The 22,267-nt window shown below is 39.0% G+C and overlaps 1 protein-coding gene across 1 annotated transcript; it reads left to right on the forward strand.

The window, feature by feature from the left end:
- Positions 1–4,837: 4,837 nt before the first annotated feature.
- ntsr1 (neurotensin receptor 1 (high affinity)) lies at positions 4,838–21,645 on the forward strand. Its single transcript, XM_085922145.1, has 4 exons — positions 4,838–5,524; positions 17,420–17,621; positions 19,009–19,093; positions 21,390–21,645. Exons 1-4 carry the CDS (start codon positions 4,853–4,855, stop codon positions 21,643–21,645), a joined length of 1,215 nt encoding a protein of 404 aa, XP_085778271.1. The 5' UTR covers positions 4,838–4,852.
- The last annotated feature ends 622 nt before the right edge of the window (positions 21,646–22,267 follow it).

Below are 22,267 nucleotides of genomic sequence, written 5' to 3' on the forward strand. Positions count from 1 at the left end.
TGTAATTACATGCCCGATATCAATTAAAAGCGAGCCTCGACACACTCGTTAAGACCATGACTCTCATCATGCTGGGAAAAAAAGGCTGACAAATTTAAGCGCTGGGCAATGACATGAAACACAAAACTCATTAACACACACAATGGAAAGCCGTGACGATGGAGGGAAAACATATTGGTGAGATTCCCCAAGACACTCTTGAGGACACCGGTTACAGCCCACAAGTCATTACGTTATTTAACCTCAAGGATCAACAGTGATAGTTCAAATATCTGAAGAACATTTGAGGAACATGTGCTGTTACCTCTCAACTGGGTGCCTGTCGATTAGTGTTCAACTACTTGTAAAGTTTAGCGATATTCTGCAAACATTACAAAAAAAAAAACATTTCTAGTGTTTGAGGCTACAACTGGTCTATATATGGAGAATAGACATTTAGTTTTCGTACATTACGCATTTAGAACGTTGCTGGCACAATCACAGTGCGGCATGAGAGGAGGAACATATTACAATTAAAGATCCATTTGAACACGTTTCAAAATATAAATTGCGGGACCCACAAACGCTTTGAACGTCTAAAATGAAGATACAATTTCTTTTCCTCTTTATAGAACCGTGTGGCTCGTTAAAAGCGGCATGTCAGCGCATCTGCCATATTCGCCATTGTGTTAACCAAGAATGCACAAATTGTAAACTTGAGTTACAATGCCATAATCCAATCAAGAGAAACGGTTTGGGATCAATCCAATGAGTGTAAATTTGACGATACATCTGCAAGGAGCAAGCGAACAAGCCATCTTCATAAACGTCTTTAGATTACCACATTCAATATGGCTGCAGCGTCAATGTACTTAAGATGGCGTCTCTGTATATGTACAGTTTATGTTTTCGATGGTAATACTTGCCAACTGTTGTCGCAAAGGGTGCCATTCAAATCTGTGGACTGGAGGCGGCATTGGAGTCACAGATTAAAATAGCAATAATTGTCATGCCCCTTTCAAGTTTGAGTTGAAACTAAAGTCTACATTCATTTAGTTAAAAAAAAACAACAACCTAGATGAAAAATTAATTAAGACCACCATCTGCTCTGCTCCAAATGTCACATTGAGCTGGCTAAAACAGCTGATGCTGTAAAAATCTGCAAATGTAATAGTCTTGAATATTTGCTGCATTGGCAGTTTGAGTTTTTATAGTCACTGTCAGTAGATTATTTTTCTCTTTTTCTGACAGATGGAAGCTTTGTAAGTAAGTGTTGTGTGACAAAATGACTGAATTTGTTTTTTTACAGACAAAACTCTGTCACCATGTTTTTCGATAACAATATTTAGCCTGTGAAACAATAAAAAAAAAAACATGCCTGTGGCGAGTGGTAATAACAGATTGATATTTGCTGGTCTGGCTGGTGTCGAGTCATAAGTGGCCATTCGGCTTTTGCATTTGTTATTTTATTCTGAAGTTGGCCTCTACAAGAAATGAAATCATTTGTCAACAAAGCTTCCTTTTATTTTTTTTAGCCGCCCAAAAATTTACTATCTAACAATGCTGTTTCGTACGATAAAAGTGTGTGTGTGTGTGTGTGTGTGTGTGTGTGTGTGTGTGTGTGTGTGTGTGTGCGTCCCTGTGTTTTTCTATGCCTGTGTGTGTGTGTCTGTGTGTGGTGTGTAACTCCTGCTTCTTACTTTTTAGGCAACGGGCTTGAAAACAGCTAGAATGATGGATGGCATCTAAACCAATAGTGGATTTTGGCTGCAGTGACACAGCGATGCGGTCCCTTGGGGGGAAAAGGCTCCATGTGAATTTACATTAGCTTGAAATTCCTCGTGTGAAAACAATGATAAATCAATACCATGATCCTTCTCATTGTGCATGAGGCACGTTGGCATTATACTTGCTTTCAGAGGGCTGGTTGTAAACATAAGACTATATAAATGGCCTTCCTCAAGGTAAACGGCTCAAAGCATTAACAGAGGAGAAGCAGCCCGTGTGGAATGATGTGAGATTGATGACGCCAATGATAGTGGAGGAGCTCAGCCTGACTCAGTGTGGACTCAGTAAGGTAGGTGAAGGTAATCCTTGTTCTATGAGAGAAATACGTGTCCTGCCTATTTTCCACGTCTCCATGCTGCAGCACACCACATATCAATGCTTATCTCATCAGGTTTAATTTTAAAGTGTATGAATGACTACACTACATTTTCAATCCCAATAGATAAAATCACTAAAACCACTTCTAATGTGTTAAAGTAAATGTATGTATTTGAGAAAACGTTTATTTATCCCGGTAAGGAAATTGAGAACAGTGTCAAATGCAATGCCAACCTGGCATCAGACAGTGGAAATTATAAAATAAAGTATTTTGTTTGTTTTCTTGAAAAAAAAAAATTGTGGTTGTTCTGATACTCTTTATAGTTCTAGTGCGCAAATATTTTTTATATATATATATATATATAAGTATTTTTTAATGCATTTGACCATGTACAGTATAAGAGCAGACAACACTTGAACTTTTGCAGCTTTTCCTTGGCGAGCACCACTACGCTCCTTGTTTGGTTTAAAACTTAGATTAGTTTGTTGTCAAAAGACAACATTAGCATTGGTAGTCTGAAAAAAGGTTGTCTCCCTTTAAGGAAAATGATTACTCTTCTCTTGCCTCAGTATGAAACAATCCCAAGCTTAAATATAATAAAAGGTCATTGACATTCTTCAGTCAAAATACTCAAAGGATAAAGAACAGTCAAACACTCTTAACCTACTCACACGGTTTTTGTTACCAGGATGACTGACACTGGAGTCTTTGGCGCTAAACATCTGACCATGCAATAAGGTTCTGAAGGCAATAGGATGTGTTGCAAGGATGCCTCGAGGGATATTGGAGAGTTTGCTCCAGACCCACGGTTGGCAGCTCAGATTAATCTCCACGTGTAACTTTCTTATAGTATCTTTAATGTAAGCAACACTGGTGGCATTTCACATTGTCTCCCTCATCGCCGGTGAGCTGATGAGGGTCCATATGTTGTTGTGACATACACACAATACGCGCCCAACAGAAAAGCAATCAATCTAATGCATGTGCACTGGAATCTTTTCACCAACATCTGTTTTTCTGTATAGATATTTTACACAAATAACCAATTCAAGTGGAACATATAAAGCCAAATGTTTCTGAAGATGAGCAATTAGGAATTCTGCCAAAAATATGTTTCTAAGGTGAAGTACTCCAGAGGGCACAGCGCCATATGACAATCTTTTGTGAGACGGAACTTTAGTAAAAGACATGATATTGTATCATTGGGATTCATCATAGAGATTCCCTGTTTGAGAAAATAGGTTCCTAATAGTCTGAAGAAAAAATAAATCTCGACGCTGACATTCCATCTTATAAAAACATGCATGGCTTCTTGTACAGTATGTGCGAATGGAAACCCAGGAATTTGCTCAGTAAATTTTTTTCAGAATTAGAACACTAGTTTACCTTTCTGGTAATTGAATAAAGGACACCGGGTTGAGTTTACTTACTTAAGTTAATCATTTAATAAGTGACAGTTTGGAAAGGACTTTAAGGGAAGATACGGTTTGTTAGCGGCAACAATAAATAGATGAGACCCTGGTCGAATGATCCATCAGCCATATTGAAGTAAAAACATGTTTATGTAAGCTACGCGCATACAGTCAGCTAAAGTTCACACAGGTTCCAGCACACAGAATAGACAGTTTGGAGGGGGGTGATGGTCAATTTAGTTGCATTTATCGTAAATGCATCGTTTTCAAGGGGAAAAGCTCCAAGCCATCGGGTGCACAATTTAGAGAAGAAAGGAGGACAAACAAGTGAATGTTGCAGGTGGAAGGACAGTATGGCAAGCCATTTGTACGGCTTTGTTCATCATGATAGCAGTATGTTGTTATTTTTATGGCAGAAATAGTTGAGAACCTCTTATGTTACCTTATAGCATCGTGCTTTATGACCCCTTGTAATGTCTCTTTTATTAGCCTCTCGCCAAGATGCTTGCTTGATTGCTTTAGATACTTGCTTTTTTGTACTTTTTTGTACTTGACAAATAATAATTTGTAGTTAGTTTGTGTATGGAAGAAAAATATGTGTTGGGGTCTGGTTTGAAATTGTCAATAAAAAAATTCACTTGTGATGTTTAGTATCAAAATCGTATTTGCAGACAAGATCATTCATTCTAATTTTCTTCCGCTCAAGGTGATGCATAGCCACTACAGTACTCCCATAGCTCACATATCGTAATATTGCAAATTATGTTGCCTTTTTTCCTACTTGTCCAATACACAATTTGACTTTAATCATCTGTCACTTTCTCCTTCTTCTTTGCAGTTTCAGTATTTCTTTGTTCACAATTCACTTCAATTTTTTTTTTTAAAGAAAATGATGGCCCAATCCACTATTTTTTATTTGTTATATAAGTGTGTGAGGAGAGAGCGCGTTTGGGAGTGGCAGCTTATCATAAAGGGAGGTTTGAGCAGAGTGCCATAGGGCTGCCACCTATAGTTGCTCGCCACCACGCACAATTTAGTCACCTGCAGGCACATGGAGGGAAAAACTAAGACAATGTTTTGTTGTGATTTGTTTTGTTTTGGGGTTGTTGTTGTTGGGTTTTTTTTGCACCATGAATGAAAAAAAGGCAGATGAAAATGAATGACTTTTGCGTCACCACAGCAGTGCCCAATTACATGGTGCACGCCTCCTGGTTGCGAAATATAAAAGCTGCGCTGCTCCCTATCCGAACCATACCGGATTGCGTCTCTCTCTAGTGTGCGTGTAAATCGTTCTCAGTATACGTCGAGTTACAAGAACAAGCTCAGAGTGTGTTTGCATGCGCGTAGAGCCGACATGGAATTCAATTTAACGCACTCCGGGCGCGAGGCGCACGCGCACCGCCCCGGCGCACTGGTGCAGATACTTTTAGGAAATCATTCTTTCTTCTCCAACACCACCGCCGATCTCGACCCAGAAGAGAGGGAGGACTTGGAAGTGAACACGGACGTATATTCTAAAGTGATCGTGACCATCATCTACTTGTTTCTGTTCGCCGTGGGTTCGCTGGGCAACTCCATCACTTTGTACACTCTCTTAAGCAAAAAGAGTCTGCAGAACTTACAGAGCACCGTCCACTACCACCTGGCCAGTCTGGCCGTGTCCGACCTGCTCATCCTCATCCTTTCCATGCCCATTGAGCTGTACAACTTCATCTGGTTTCACCATCCGTGGGTGTTCGGGGACGCGGTGTGCCGTGGCTACTACTACCTGCGGGACAGTTGCTCGTACGCCACCGCCTTCAACATTGCCTCGTTGAGCGTGGAACGCTACATGGCCATCTGTCACCCGTTCAAAGCCAAGAGCATCATGTCCCGTAGCCGCACCAAGAAGCTGATCAGCGCCATGTGGCTCGCCTCCTTCGCGTTGGCCACGCCGATGCTCTTCATCATGGGCCAGGAGGCGCGCCAGGGCGAGAACATCTGCACCGCCACTGTGGCACCTGTCACCATGAAGACAGTGCTCCAGGTGGGTTATGCAACCTGGCATTTTCATTATCTGGTGACATATGTTTCGCTGTCGTGTTTTCACTCGATGTTTTCATCTCAGTTTGGTTATTTGACCACTAAGCAGGAGGAGCACTTGAGACCAAGATTTTTTAATTTGCTTGTAAATATTAGTTTAGCCATAAAAGGGATAATGAAGAGCATTCAATAAGCATGCTTTGTGTTTGGTTTGCATGGTTTTCATCAGAGATGAGACTACATTTGAAAACAAATCTCAGCAGGCTACTTAAAGTCCTTGGCAAAATTGGTCTGTGGCTTTTTTCAACCTCAGTAGATGACAATGCAATGAAATGACTTTAAATTGAGGGTGAAGCGCTTGAGCGCTTGAGACCTTAAGGTCTTACTTATAAGGCAAGCAACAAAAGAAGAGCAAGGACACTAGCAGATTGGAAGAAGCAAGAACCATGGGCCTTAAAAAAAATAAATGTTTTTTATCGGAATCAAGAATGGTGCATTTATGAATGCTTGATGTTGTCTACCAGCTAGAAAAAAAAAATCCTTGAGCTTCTGGGGTTCCAAAATTCTTTGTCATGTTCTGTGTTTTGTGGATTTCAGTCTTTGTTGATTCCTTGTGCCAACTGTTTAGTTGCCTTTTTTGTCATTTTGAGAAAGTCTGGTTTTGAGTGGAAATTTGCCTTGTCGCTGCTTTTGGGCCCTGAACCATACACACACCCTTTCAACTCTCTGTCTAATCTGAGAAGACACATTTAACTATAAGGTGTATTTTTCCCCTCAGTAATTCTTGTTAGTTTTTGTTAATTGAGCATTTTAAGCACAGGGTGTGAGTACTTTTGCCACCTGTGGTTTTCACGACATTTGACAATGAGTGCTCTTGGATTTATTTTTCATCTTAAAGGGACAGCGTGTAGATGTCATGGTCATACTTTATTTATTGTTTTTACACTTAATCCATATTGTTGTATATTCCCAATGCTCACTCAGCCGATCTTATGTAACAAGTTAGACCTCAAACCCCTGTTTCTATGCAACTTCGGAAGCATGTATTGAACTTCAAGTTGTGCAATCTTTTGAAGCGTTTGACTTTAGAGACGATTGAATGAAGTCACACGAAATCTCAAGCCATCCATTTTCTGCATGCACTGCTTGACAAAATCAATCAAACTCTACAAAGTATATTTCATACACTGTGTTGGCCTATGTTCTAATAAATATGACAAACTACTGATTTGTATTTTTCATGACAATGTTGAAGGCACCCAGTAGATTGCAAACCGCTGTCAAGGCTAAATTTATTCTTATTCAGATCATCAAAATACCGCACACTTTTATAGATAGGCTCAAATTTGCCCACCACGATTCATCAGTTAGTCATGGTGACATTAATTAAATGACCTTTTTGGAAAATGCATGATAATGGCTCAATGTCAGATGTGAATGAACTCGTGTCAGCCAACATCACATTTCATCCTTTATTCAGCAAAATCCGTAATGCCGTCACGTCTTCCCAGAGTTTGAGAAAATTCACTGGTGTCCTACCACCCACAACATGCAACATATTTCAAATGCTACATAAATTAAGTGAGTAAAAATCAGCGTAAATGTATTCACAGCATTCATCACTCGCCAGCTGCAAAAGCTCTCTTGGTAGCACTGCAAAGCAATATTTTACAAGGCCACTCTGTGTCCTTTACATATGTTGAAGTTATGTATCGCTCCAATTTACCAGTTATTATATCCAATGCACAAACTTAGAGTTGACTTGGCAGACCAACAAGATTTTGAGCAAGTAATGATGAGGTGACTTGTTCTGTGGGTGATTTGTCACCCAGCTGGAGCCTTGCAATGAGGCCAAAGGGCTGGAGACGGAACATTAACTTGCAGGATTGCCGCCAAATGGTTTGTAGGGTTGAGCTTCATCAAGATTGTCTACTGCAGGTGTCCTACTCCAGTGTTTTGTTTTTGTTTTTTTTTTGTTCTGTTTTATCTGCTATTGCTGTTGTTTTCCTAAGCGTACTACTGGTAGGTAGGACACTGAACCTCTAACTGGAAAAGTACAGTAGCAACTAACTGAGTGGTTGTATCCGAAATCCTCCAGACAAGTACAATTAAAACTCAAAAGTCAAATGCCACTGAGGTTGCATAATTTGGAATTCAACAAACAAGCTTGGGAATAATATGCTTCGTCGTACAAAATCTTGGAATTCAAGCCAGATTGGGGAAAACCAACTGGATGATAATTGTTAATTTTAGATTTTTTTTATTAGCAGGTTCTTAAAATGTATTTGAGGCTTTTGGTGCTTGATGGGAATTCTGAGAGTTTAATACTATCAGAGTCTGTGTGTTTCCATTCTTGCCAAGAATGGCACTCCTCATTGTGCTGAATCCATTAGATGAGTTGCTGTAATTCTTTTCATTCTCATTTTATGTACTTGTTTAGTTCACAGTACAGTGGTATTTTTTGGAAGCTGCATTTCAGTTTATTTCAACTGGAATGTTCATTTTACATATAGGTAAATTATCAGTTTGGTCATGGAACAAATTCAACACCAGATTTCCTCCTATCGGAAAATCAAATGAAAAATGTGCACAGTGGTCATGCCCACTTCAGTGTTTGAATAACGATAGGGACTGTCAGGAAAAGGCAAATGTATACCAAGCATATTTTGCCAAAATAAACCACACCATAAGGGTGATGACACGTTTTGTGACGCATATTAATTTCACAGCCGCATCCGAAAAAGCTACAAGCTTTTTTCCACTGAAGCAACCTCAGTGTGAACTCACAACTGCTCACCACTCCACTGACGCAGTAGACCAGCTAACAATTTTTTATCCTCTGATGCTTTTTATGAGAGCCATTGGCCTCAGCAAATAGGCAGTATCCGAGGGGAGGCATTTTTGACCACACAAGCATGTTTCATAAAATTGAAATGATCATCGATGTTATGTCCACAACTCAATATAATAAAATCTCTTGGGCTTCATTCAAGTCTGAGGATATTCAGGCAACTATGATGGGAAGCAGGAAGTGATCAAATCATTGGAATAACTTTTTATTTTATTTATTTTTTTTGAGTGAGAGAGGATGCTGTGTAAGCCGGTGTAAGCTTCCCAAACACTCCAAGCATGTTTTGTCAAGCTCGAGAGGTCAGAGAGGATTTGTGTGTGGGAAAATGGAACTATTTGGGAACGAGAAGGCAGCGGGCAGTCTTTTATTGTGTACATTTCCAAAAATGTGTCATTCTTTCCATATGCTACGATTTCTTGGGTATTGGAGCTCCCTTTGTATGTCTTCAGCTTTTCATGTTAGTGTTATGAAAATCCATAAGGTGTTTGATGTACTGTCGGGATTCCATTGACTCCGTATAAGACAAATTAATACGAATAATTCATTAAATTTGTATAGCGGTTTTCTTACACTGAATAATGCAATATACATTAAAGAAATACACTTTGTACTCTATACAGCTGTTGTCCTTATTTATTTATTTTTTACTTTATTTTGAACAGAATAAGTAATAATTACAGTGCAATTTCAATTTGAGTATTTTTAATTTTATTTTTTTAATTTTATTTTTTTTAAAGAATTTTTCAAATGTTTTTTTTTTAAGTAAATCAAATTAGGTGGGAGGAATTTAATTAAACAACCAAAACTTGTCTCGATTGGGTGCCTTTTTTCTTTCACTAAAAACATTTGATTCCATTTGAGATGACTTCCCAGAAGTTGGAAAGCGTAAACATAACTGGAGTAGGAAGGTTGCAAGAGGGCTAAATAAAATGACTCTGCAAGAGTGTTTTTTTTTGTTTTTGTTTTTTAGGGGAAAGTCTACAGGATGTTGAGAAAATTGAACCGAACTAAGCTAAGTCATTTCATCACTGATGGTGTGCCAGTTTAGTCACCTTGCTGCAGGTGGAGTGGGGTTGTTTCCCACTCAGTGATTGTCCGTGCCATTCTTTGTCTAGTCTTGTGATTGACTCGCGACCAGTCTGGAATGTAATCCACCTTTCACTTGAAATCTGCTGGGATAATCTACCAAATGACCCTGAACAGCGATAGAATAGGGATAGATGATATTACCATATAGCCTGGAGTTTGTTTTGAGGACCGCTGTGTGCACTTAAAGGCCTGTCCACCTTCAAGCACTTTTGTTGTTATTGCACAGAGCGGAATCCTGCTGTGTCTTTCATATGTACAAAAAAAAGATGAATTTCAATTGCAAAGCAAATTCAGATTTTGTTTGGCTTGCATCCTAAAATGTCCATTTTGTTATTATTCATAGTTGTACATGTCAAGTGTGGACAAAATCCAATACAGTGCCTCAATATTATTTTTCAGTATGCAGTCATGTATTCCCCCCTTATTTCTTCTTAATTTCCTCACGTTCGCACATTCTCTGTTCTCTGCACCTTATGTCCTTATTTTGTCATTTCTGTTGGCAAGCAGTATAATGTACCATGTGCTGTTTTAGCATAAAAAACATGTGCAGTCAGCATTCTTTATCTTCCCTATCAGGATTACCATTGCACATTTGGGCACTTTTAGTATGAACATCTGGAAGATGCCTGTCAGCGACTCATCCCAAGTAAACAATCTAATTTATTCGTATGATTTATGCCTCTAGCTGTAAATGCCTTAATTGTCATTAATAGGTCACAGTTGTACAATATTATGTTGATATACACTCACTGAAGGCATCTTGATTTCAACTTGCACAATTTGATGGGGAAAGTGTCGTGTTTTCAATCTTTTCCCTTCAGACAGATAATAATGATCAGCTTTGCTTGACAACAGAGGTATGGAATGGAATTTACTGCCATGCATGAGTAGACCGGATTCACTTAACAGTTTCCCTTTCAAGAGGCATAAAATACAATGACCAACAGAGGGAGACAGAACGGTAAAACCTGACGTCACCAAATTGTGCACGAGTTTCTTTGATGGAGAAAGAAAGAAAAACAAAAAAAAACAAGGGAGAGGCTGGTAAACAAGTCAAATATTCATGGAACAATATGGGTATATTTGTTGCATTGTTTCTTACTTATGTTATCAAAACCTGAGAGCTGTTTCATATTTAGCTTCATGTCAAAAGGATGTGTGTACGTCAGGATTAGGAACATGCAGTTTCAAGCAAACCATCGGTTGCTAAAACTATACTGCTCTTAAGAGCTTTTACATATCACATTCCCTAAAAGTTTCAATAACTTGTAATCTGTCTCTGACATCAGGCGATACTCGCCTGTTAGCACCCATGAAACCATCTCAATGCAGAATTACATTCTCTCTGAATTAGGTCAACAACCTAATTTGCCAAGTTCCACTCAGTGATGGTTTACTCTCAGCTCACGTTGTAGACCCATGGTAACACGGCAAGAGGTGTCAAATGCGTGACCCGGCTCATAGGAGAAATAACGACTTGAGATAATCACTGCTTTCACCTGCTGCATGCTGTCTACACATTACACAGGTCTTGCAAAATAAAAGACCACACATTTAGAAGCCACTGCAGATGTTTCATTCATAACCACTTTGTAAATTTGATCCTCTCGTCCCACCAACAAGGACAACTGCCAGAATTCAAATTCTGAACACAATCAGAGATACTTGATGAATGCCTGTTGAGTGTATAAACATCACAGTCAATTAAACTCATCGCCTCTACACTTGAGCTCTTTTTTTTGTTGGTAGAGTATAAAGTAGTTGTTCAACATCATTCCTGACTGCATGATGTCCGGTTGCCTCGTGGGTGGTTATCCTTAACAGGAACCCAGCTAGATCTTGTCAGATCACAAGCAAAACACTTGAATTCCCTCAAATTAATTTTATTGTTGCCAGAAGGAACCGTTTCAAAACCATATGGATGCTACAATGGCTAATGAGGAAACACCAATGTCATTGCCATGGTAACCAAACGGCAGAGGCAGAGATATTCTGAGCTCATCTGGTGAATATCATCATATTTCATTCATAAATATGACAAAAGCATGCATCGACGCTCAGTCATTCACTAATTGAAACCATTAATAATAGTTTGATTATTATCACATTTATCATACATTTTAAAAAGAATGGTCAGGGTACGGGCAGGAAGTTGTGAGGGTGGTTGGGTCGAGTATGATTCACAGATCTTTGATCTCCCATCATCTGCCGAGGGAGAAAAAAAATGATGCAATATCCTAGCGCCTGAAAAGCACCAATTAATCAAATGAATTTTTACTATTATTATCCTTAGTTGAATGTCATGGAACAGTCACAAGGATCTAGTCCTAAAATCAGGAAGTGCTAGAATTAACAAAGTCGCATCGAAACAGTACTGAGATCACCATATGAAGGGAGATAACTGGGGTTCAATTAGTGCTACTTACAAATGAAGTCATTTAGAAGAAAGGTGCGGCGAAATGCCATAACCATTTGTCCTACTCGAACCCAATGTCATCATCTCAAATAGGTTGTTATCACAGATAAGCGCACTCACGCTAGATGCTGGTACCTGATTAAAATGACAAAAGTGATTTCCAAGCAATAAATCAAATGGAAGTATCTCAAAAGGGCACAAGCTCCAAAGAGCAAGAGACTTTTCATATAGTATGCCAACATATTTTATTTGAAAACATGACATTAATGAGGTTGGCGATCCTGTTTTCATTCTCCATTAGAAATCTCTCATTTGTCATCATCTGTTGCATCCTCTGGCAGACCAACAAGGGCCAAATGCGCGATTGCTTTTAGATGTGACGTTCCATAATTGTCTGCGTGGAGCCTTTGTACAAGCAATGTCAAGTTGTGCAAATATTTGCATTACTCCCCACTAAAAGTGAGATCGATGTTTATTTAGATAAAAAGAACCGGGTCACAGGATTTATGAGAGCAAGCTGCCACAGGAAAAAATAAATAGTAGCATGCAAAGACCCCCAGACAGGAAATTAGACCATTAAGCGATAAATCTTTTTTTGAATTTCTTCATTAAAAAGGGAGTTCAAGGTGTCTTTGGAATGATGAAGTGTTTAGGACATTTACAAACATTAACTTCTTGAAGGAAGGTGAAATCCCTAACGGAAAACACCAATTGGATTCCTTGCACATCCATCGCCTTCACCATGCTAACCTGCTTTTTGCTTCTACAAATGCCCTTCACTGGCCCATGATGCACTTGACGCTTTCCATTTGTCCCTGTCTCATCGCAGAGTTCGTTCAGATTCCTGAATTGCCTCATTCAAAGCAAGCTCCTTTAGTGAGCAAATGGATCTCACAAGATTTGACCTCAAAAGCTCCCAGAAAAACATGAACGGAACAAAAAATACTGCTTTTGACAAGGATGTGCATTTGACATTATTTCCTTGATCAACAAACAACTCAAGACAATAAGCCGTATTTTGAATGATAGATGATTCAATTCTTATCCTCAAAGTCAGGATGTCCTGCTGTGCTTCCTATGTGTCGTTTCCAAGTTCTACTTGTGCTTTCGCGAGTCTTTGTTGGGTACTCTGACTTCCTCACAAAAATATGCAGTTTGGTTCCGGAAAGTCTTAAAATTGCCCACACGTGTGAATATGAATATGAACAGCTGTTTATCTGAATGATCCCTTCAATTAACTGCCAACCAGTCCAGGGTGGACATAATAATTACTTTAATTATAATGGTGCAGTACAATTGCTGGGAAACCCGTTGATGAAAGATGGGAAGGCAATACACGTAGGATAATTCTAGAATAAGTTATGACAAAAGACCAAACCATAAGATTGACCAAAACGGCATACTTATGTGTGGTCCAGAACGTTAAAACATTTCAAGGTGCCTCTGGGAGCCATCGGCAAGTTAGTCTCCTAATGTGCTTTGTCATAGAAAACCTTTAACATAACACTGAGACTAATGGATACATTCCAAATATTATCCCAGTTGTCAGTGAGTGAACATGTACCTCACGAAGCAGCGATGCAGAGCGTCGTCTGCGTTTGGCAAGTAGCGTATCTCAATTGTTTTTATTTCAGCCACGCTTCACTTTTATGCCTCATGCCGAGGAGGACGATAAATACGTGTTAAATTTAATGTTAGTGACAGCAGGGTGAACAGGAAATATTTTTCCTCAGTTGTGTGGTGACTTTCGATGCTTTAATATTCTGCCTTATCTTATGTCATTATTTTATACGCTGCCTTTCAAATCACTACTGTAAAAGGCTTTATTGGAAGTGCAGATTTTTCTTTCTCTTCCTTCATTGGTGTCATCCATTAAGGTGAAACCATTTAAATGAAATAAGGGTATCCCGAGAGCCGCATGTTTTCAGCCATGACGTGACTTTTAATCCTCTTTTCAGACTAGAACTGCAGTCGAAACAGAGAAGGTCAGTTTAGGCTGCCCAAGTCGAAGCATTTGTTGTCTTTTATCACCTGCTCTGAGTAATATTTTGGGTTTGTGTTGATTTTGATAAATATGGTATATGTTTGAGATGTTTCACATCCCTGCAATTTCTATTGTCTGTCACTTGTTCTGTTTGTAAGTGAAAATACTATTTTGGAGAATATCATACACAGTTTACACACATGATGTCAATCAAATATTAGAAATCTGGTGTTGAGAAAATGTCAAATTTTGTAAACATGGTAAATCTGCCATAGTCTTTAATGATTTGTCAATTTGTTTTTTTTTTACATTTTTAATATTCAATAACAATCTCAAGATATCAAAACGAAGACGTACTTTTTTTATTGAAGAGTAACAGGTCAGTCTCAACTTGAAGTTACACCATTGGATCACCAGGATGAGAATGGAGATTGTGCGCATTACCGAGCATCCGTATAATTCAGAAAAATGTAAACATGTCAAACTGTGAAGACACTTAACATTTGTTGACACACTGAAGCACTTTGTCTCTTTGTCGTCACGCATGTAAAATGTAACAGCTGTTGTAAAGGTCAGTATTACTAAATTTGATCACAAATTCACTCATATTTTGCTCAAAATGCTTAACAGCACCTTTAACAGAATTGAAAAAAAAAAATCTGAAACTGTCTGTGTCAGCACCCCATTTCCCTACTGTTCAAAACCAAGTGTTGCTCCTCACACGATTCTGTCCATACGGACACCTTAAAGACATGGAAGTGAGTTAATTCACACCGAGCTTGCGTGCGGCACCCTGGACCCCCTCGTGATAGTTGTCAGCCTGTGAAAGAAGAGTAGAGTGAGAGCAACATCCAAACAAGGTGCGAATCGCTGTGATCAACACAGCATGTGGCGGTTCAGCAGGAGTGTTTGCCTCTGGTGGTTTATGTCTGTGCTTAAGTGTTTTTGTCATTTTTAAATATATACTGGATATATGTACCGTGCAAATTCAAGGCTTCCGTATTAATAGGTCATTCGGACCCATTAGGTTCAAATCTATATCAAGCTATGCAGAAGGTATCAAGATGGGAGGATGTCAAAAAAGACAAAACACTCCGGTGTAAGCAGTAGTCATGCTAAAGCTTGGTTAAAAACAAACCGATTTGAGTTGAAAATTGGGCCAACCCTGTCAAATTGACCCAACTTCCCAGTTCCGTCCAATTTTTAACTGAGATGTTTTAAGGGTGTCTTTGTTTGTTCTTGGGCCATTCCTTTTCAACATTGTTTCAAATTAGATCCGAACGATTTCTATAGAAAGAGTCCGCCGGTCCACGTATGTTTATTGTCTCTCTGTTACAACATTGACTCCATCTTGTGATTTTACTAACAAGTAGAAACGCACTTACGGTTGTGACCGTCCTTGTTTAGTTGAGTTGAGACAATGCTTTCAGGCTTCTGCACTTGAAGTCTACTAAAGATTCAGAGTTCAAATTAGTGGTTAGCACATCTGCTTCGCAGTTCAGTTGGGTGGCAACTCTCAAATCTAGCCTTCCTGTATACAATCTGAATGTTTTCTCTTTCTTCACCTGGGTGATCGCCCTCATTTGTTTGTTATGCTCAATAAATACTTTAAACTGTGCAGAGGTGTGAATGAATGTGAGTTGTTTGTTGTTTGGGTGGATGTGGGGAGAATGAGTGAGCGTGCACACAAATTGAATCCTGGCTCAGACCTGGAATGCTATATGGTGCATTTTCCCTTTTGCTCACTGCCACCTCAATCATAAAAGATTGAATGATGCATCCAATTCCAACCTGTCGAAAGTGAATGAGCAGAAACTGTTGGATTTTATTTGGCTTTTTGTGTCTTTTTGCTGTGCTTTCTCCAAACAAAGGAAAAGCCTCATTAATGTTGAGAAGAAAGAGATAAAAACTGAGTATATTCACCCCGAGCCAAAACGTAACAATAATGATAAATATGATGGCAAGCTATGCCAGATGACAATATGTCCAACCTCCCTTCACACCCATGTGAACAACATATATCGCACCAGCACTGACATTTCTAAACCATATTGTGGCAACAGAATCAGACCACTTACAAACCAGGACTTTTGGTTCATTTGTAATGAGTAATTTTTTTTTTTTGCAAGCACGAATGACACAACAGCAAGGCGATCCGACATTGCAGCTCGGCTTTGAATGTACGTAACACAGATTTTTTTTTTTCAGTTTTTGTTCATACAGTTAAATGACAACAATGTCTTTTCCAAAAGCATCGTTCTCTTTGAAACCAGTTTTCTATTCATTATCAACACCTGTCGCCTTGTAGAATACAACTTTGTCCTACAGCAGCGACATCAAAAATATCCCGGAGAACTAATCTCTAATTGAATCTTCCAAGTATCTATAGTAATTAGAAAAATCTCATTTAACATCACATGCTCTTATCTGAGATGGAGGATGATAGAAAAGCCACTAGGGGTCAGCCGTAAATCTTCTGAGACAAGAAGGTAAATTAGACAAATTGGGCCTGTGGCTTTAATCAACATGTTCGAAACCTGTGAAATTGTAAGGTTGTGAACGTGCAGCTCAACCTTGATTCTGCCTTGATTATTTTTTTTGCCTAAACGCCAGCGCCATTTGTCTGAGCCACTCAAGCACTATAACTCAAGTCACAGCAGGTCATTCGTTATTCTAAACCCCTACCGGTGCCACTGACTGTAAATATTCCTTTCCAACCTGAGGTTTCATCTCGTTGTGACGCCAGCGTTTGTCTTGCTGCTTTGCCCGCAGCTTCCCCCCTTTCAGCTTCAATCAATCTTCCGCATCTTGGATTGAGAGAACCTTTCCATGGCAGCCTTCCTGTTCATTAAAGCCATTAACATTTTTCTTCCATGATTCCCTGTGGTCTCTGCCTACATCAACATCCCGCCCTCGCTGCTCACATGCATTCTCCAGATTGGAACTGTAGGTGCAAGCTTAACCAAATATTTTTTAATCTTTCTGATAATCACCCCAATCACGCAATTTGTAAAAGTGATTTATCTTTGGCATGCTGTCTGCCAGCCTACTCGTCCAACTTCCTCCATTTCCTCTACTATTGTCTTTATATCCTGTCCACCCTTTTCCATTTCTGCAGTGGGAGTGTGTGGGAGGTATTTCATTGATTTTTGTCACAATGATTACATCTGTCCAATCTAATGGCATCCCATACATCAATGGTAATAACATTAAAGTGACACTTCCAGAGTGGTCTTCATTTAGAACACTGTGTGCGTGTATTGTTGTACTTGTATCGCGACCAATCACTGCCACAACAGCATATTTTTGAACAAAGACTTGAATTCACTGCATGGGTCAACAAAGTTCCCGCACCCACATTTTTTTCTGTTTAGTTGGAATTTTTTTTGATTTTCTTTTCCTTGCCTCTAGAAAAAAATAACAACAAAAGTCATTTGAAGATGAAAAAAGCAAATCTAACAGTCAACGATAAACAAAATGTGACATCCAAGTTAACTCTGAGCCCTCATCAATAAAATAGATGGTAAACTAACATGGTGATTGTTCTACTTCTGAACAGGTGAATGCCTTCTTGTCCTTTGTGGTACCCATGGTGGCCATTTCGGCACTCAACGGAGTCATCGCCAATCAACTGTTGCGAATGTTCCACGAAGCCGAGCAAGACAACCGCATCTGCATCATCGCCGGCAATCCCACCATGCTCAATGTCTCGGTGGAACCCAATCGTGCTCAGTCGCTTCGCCATGGAGTTCTCGTGCTTCGTAAGTCTTTGCTTCATTCAACTCTGCCCTGCGCAACGTCAGCTTTGATAAACCATACTGCCATATCTAGTTTTTTATTTGTATTGTTTTTTTCTTTTTTTTTAAACAAAACCTTCACGACCTTTTCCAGAAACACCCCAGACATTTTAAATCTATAATGCATGTTAATTTCTGTAGAAATAAAAATGCTGTCTGGTTTTAAATTCAGGTCTTCTGAGTCATTCTGAGACATCCTAATTTATCTTTTGTTCAGTTTTCATTAGAGTCGTACTGGAATGAAAAACATTTACAACTGTCAAAGTTATTAAGACAGTTTATCTTAACTTTGAAAAGTCTCAAGACTTGGTGATCCTTACTTGAATCTTACACTTTTTACATTACTAATGAACCTCCTATTTCCTATATTCCTTTTACACCTCGAGTTGTGCAACCTTCTATGTTTGAAATAAGTGTGAGAAAAGGAAGTGTGGGTGAATTTGATGACTGACTGTCGGTGTGAATTGGGAGAAGCTGAGCGTGAAGCAAAAGGCTGCAGATAAATGAGAGCAACCTCCCCCTGACTTAATGATGAAGCCTTGAAGAGGCTGGAGAGACAATCCAGAGACGTTTAAAATTCAGAGGTACCCTTTTGCACCATGAATTACATTTGAGGGGTCACCACACCCATCTGAGTTAGATAGACAGACAATCACAGAGAAAGAGATTTTCTTCCCTCTATATTGAACAACCTTGTGTTCCATTCAGTGATTCAAATAATTGATTTGTACTTAATGTCATGCAGCTCCTTCTTACTTAAGCTCATTTCACCCTTGCTGCCTATTTCATTTCATTTTTATTTATTTATTTTTAGATAGGGCCACATTGATTTTCTACTCCAGCTACATTCAGTGGTGACGGTATACGATTGTGGTAAATGTCAGTGAGATACAGACATTGACAAAAATACTCAACACGGACGACACAGACTAATGAAGTTCAGAATATTTCATATCTTCAAACACAAAATATCAACTTAAGTATCAGTATTCAGTTATCGACAAAAACAAAAATGTCAGTCAAGTAATTTGATCACGCTGATTTGGTACCTTGGAAGCATTTGGTTTCATCTGTTCACAAGTTGCTTTTATGTATACTAACATGAAAATGATCAAACACTGAAAAAAAACAAAAATGTTTGAAAACATGACTTTAGAGGACAAGCGTTCATCTCAAGAGACAAAATGTCGATCCGTTCTAAAACTGATGGATATTGTCTTCAAATAAGAAAATAAAAAGAAATAAACTAAGACAAGAAAATGAAGATTTTGTTGAAGTGTTCTCTATGTTTTTGGTCAGATTTTCTGCCTTCCGTATTGTCTGATGTTTCTCATGCATTATTTCTGTTTAGGAGCGGTGGTCATCGCGTTTGTGGTCTGCTGGTTACCTTATCACGCCCGTCGCCTCATGTTCTGCTACGTTTCTGACTGGTCCGAGTGAGTGATGTCTTTTTTTTCTGTGTGTTAGCAAGCGTTGCATGCCTGAACATGACCGTTTATGTACACATACGTCAAGACGTGTTGGCTGTAGGCGCCTCTTGGAAGGTCATTAGTTGAGAGGCCCTGCCAATGAAAGGATTCATCGTGTTTATTGGATTACCTCCATTTAACATTCTGATCCTGGCTCTTGTTAAATGATTAGCATTGAGAAATCCCTCCTGCTACCTTTAAATTTGCAGGTGTTTTATATCTTTGGGCTCAATTTAGGTACAGCGAGTTTATGTGTCAACTTCTTTTTTTGTTTGTTGTTGGTCTAGCATAGCATATTGGCAAAAATAACAATTACCTACCTGTAAGAAAAATGATCTCTCTTTTGTTTTTTAATACATTGATGGATAACTGGCAGCCCACAGCCTACAGTCTGGGCCTTGTTTTGGTAGACTGACGTCCGTGTGCATACGTATTGCATATATAGTATATAAAAAGTGTTATGGGCCTCAGGGTTCGATTTTGCGCCCAGAGCTTTTTAACTTTTGCTGATAGCCCTTGACTCACTGAAAAGCACAACCACTGCTCCATATGAACCAGATCCAATTTTTATGAGCAAGTAATGACTTGCTAATGACAATTGGATCATTAATGTTGCTCTCTTGAAAGTCGCTTTCTCCTAATGAGGGATCACACCTATCAGACCTCATCCGTCAGAAGAGTGTTAAGCAATTTTTGCAGATAGTTTTGGTTTTGTATTAGTTTCTTGACTGTGAATGAGTAAATTGTGATTTTATTATTTCATGATTCTTAATCCAGATTGCGTTCATGTTTTTTGGACAGTGACAGAATGTAAAGATAAACTTGAAAATCATTGAAACCCTGCACTGAGCTTTGTCTCGTTCAAATGCACAAATTAAGTGCACCGTCAAGTCTACTGCTGCCAAAGTGTCAAAAGGCTTTTTTCTCTCATGGCACCATTCATCAAAACACAGCCAGCTGTACTGCTGACGCTAACAGCAATTTTTCATCATCAATGACAACATGATTAAGAATCAGCATTCCATTAATCCCATTTCAAGTGTAGTCATAATTGCCAGCTCAAATTCTGTTCAAAGTTCCTCCAATGCTAATGGTGCACGTGCCACCCTCTGCTTAATGAGCACAATCCACAGAGTTTAACTTTACAATGAAAAGGTCATGCTCTAAACAATCCCAGTTGTTCTTTTTAGTCTTATCCTCATTCTCCTTTAATGGTGCACCTGTATGCTAACGGACACACACATCATTGACTGTGTTCGCCCATGTACAAGACCCATGTCTCAGACCTCCATCTCTACGAGAAGAAGCGATCAATCAAGCCGACTCGAGTTATTGAGATGGTGTGTCATGTTCATAGCATATCAATGTGTGCTGACCTATCTACTATATTGTGTTTATTGCCTGTGCACCACAGTGTCACACGGTTCCTCCATGCAGTCCCAATTCAAAGATGAGAGATAAAATTGATAAGATTTGCAGCTATTTATGAAGGAGTCATTATTCGTGTGCGGAAACCCCTGACTTTTATAAATACCTTATATCTTCTATACTGTATCGGCTTCTAGAGATCCTAACTTCTTCATCTTCGATTCAGCCCTTATTGCCAGCGCCCAAGATATAAGATTTTTGTATTATTATTTTCATTTATAAAAAACATTTTATGTTGATTTTTTTCAAATTATGAAAAGTGTTGTACAAATAAAATGTATCTGATTTTAGTTAGCTGACAGGATATCTAACTATATTTGTCTGCTGTACTGGATGTATACAGTCATACTTCATTAAAAATGTGCTATCTTAACATTTTATAACTGTTATTTTTAAAAGAACTGGTGTAGGTCATCTGAACTTATTCTATCACGTATTGTTCGGAATAAATTAGACGGTGACGAATAGAATCAGCAGACCGGCAAAGAAGTATCGCAAGCTCATGAAGTCAAAATGATGTGTTCATTGGCCATCTAGAGAACTAAAGGAAGTACACATGTTGGCACCCTTCCGTGAACAAAAAATCATGAATACAATGATCACTAAAATCTTTGACAATGTATTAATTGTTCATCTTTGAGACCACAACATTTGGACATACTAAACCTGTAGGCTAGGAAACATTGGACAGAGTTTGTTTGGTTGAGTGTTGAACAATATGTAATGGGATGACAGATTGTGTTGTGATTCATTTCCAAGTAAAATAAAACCTGCTATATGGAGGTTTTCCAGAAAGTGGCAATGACTTTCAACTGTCTTTTCCAATTTCCCTCAGTAACCTGTATGACTTCTACCACTACTTCTACATGCTGACCAACGTCCTCTTCTACGTCAGCTCTGCCATCAACCCCGTCCTCTACAATTTGGTTTCGGCCCCCTTCCGCCAGATTTTCTTCTCCACGCTGCGCCACATGTGCATGCCCTGTCGTCACTCCCCCAGGAGGCGCTCTGGCCCTATGACCCGCCACTCTCTCAGCATCTCCAGCAACCACACCCTCTCCACCAACATTATTAAGGAGACTGCCTATTGATTCCGTTGGACCATGCTGGAATACACAAAGCAGCAATACCACCATTACCGTTACTAGTCCATCTCTGTCATGGATTCGGACTTCATTCCAGAACTCGGACCCTCATTGTGAAAAATTGTGAAATAAACTTCTGATGGCTTTTTTGTTGCTAACAACTGAACAAGAATTTTAGCAGTGAGACTAATGCTAACACATTATTGAAGATGTAGTGGCTGGTCCACTTGTGATATAAACTAATAAAGTCAAAGGTCAAGGAGTTGCAACAACAGAGGTGCCCCCACTGCCCATCCCATCAAAACGTCAACACACCATCTGCACACAGTACATGACATTTACTGCTCATTGTATTGATAGCTGAAACCTCCCCACTTAATTTAAAAAAAAAAAAAAAGAGAGAGAGAATCATACCCAATGGTGTGTTGGTTGCGACACTTACAAAAAATAAAACACTAGCATAGTTTTAGTCAATTAAGGATCAGCCATTTTTTAAACAAACGTGATTTGTTGTGTTAACAAAAACGTCTTATGACTTGAATTGTCCTGCTCAATAATCAGCAGTATTTTTTTTTCATATTTAGTCATATTATTTGCTGTTTGACACAGCCCTGTTGCAGATACTCAA

The sequence above is a fragment of the Syngnathus leptorhynchus genome, chromosome 1 (assembly GCF_054491065.1).
Source record: "Syngnathus leptorhynchus isolate UIUO chromosome 1, UIUO_Slep, whole genome shotgun sequence".
NCBI classification, from domain to species: Eukaryota; Metazoa; Chordata; class Actinopteri; order Syngnathiformes; family Syngnathidae; genus Syngnathus; species Syngnathus leptorhynchus.

Coding starts and splice junctions, on each gene's coding strand:
- ntsr1 (XM_085922145.1), top strand. CDS start 4,853: ATGGAATTCAATTTAACGCACTCCGGGCGCGAGGCGCACGCGCACCGC. Junction 17,622..19,008: donor CCATGGAGTTCTCGTGCTTC/GTAAGTCTTTGC, acceptor ATTTCTGTTTAG/GAGCGGTGGTCATCGCGTTT. Junction 19,094..21,389: donor TACGTTTCTGACTGGTCCGA/GTGAGTGATGTC, acceptor AATTTCCCTCAG/TAACCTGTATGACTTCTACC.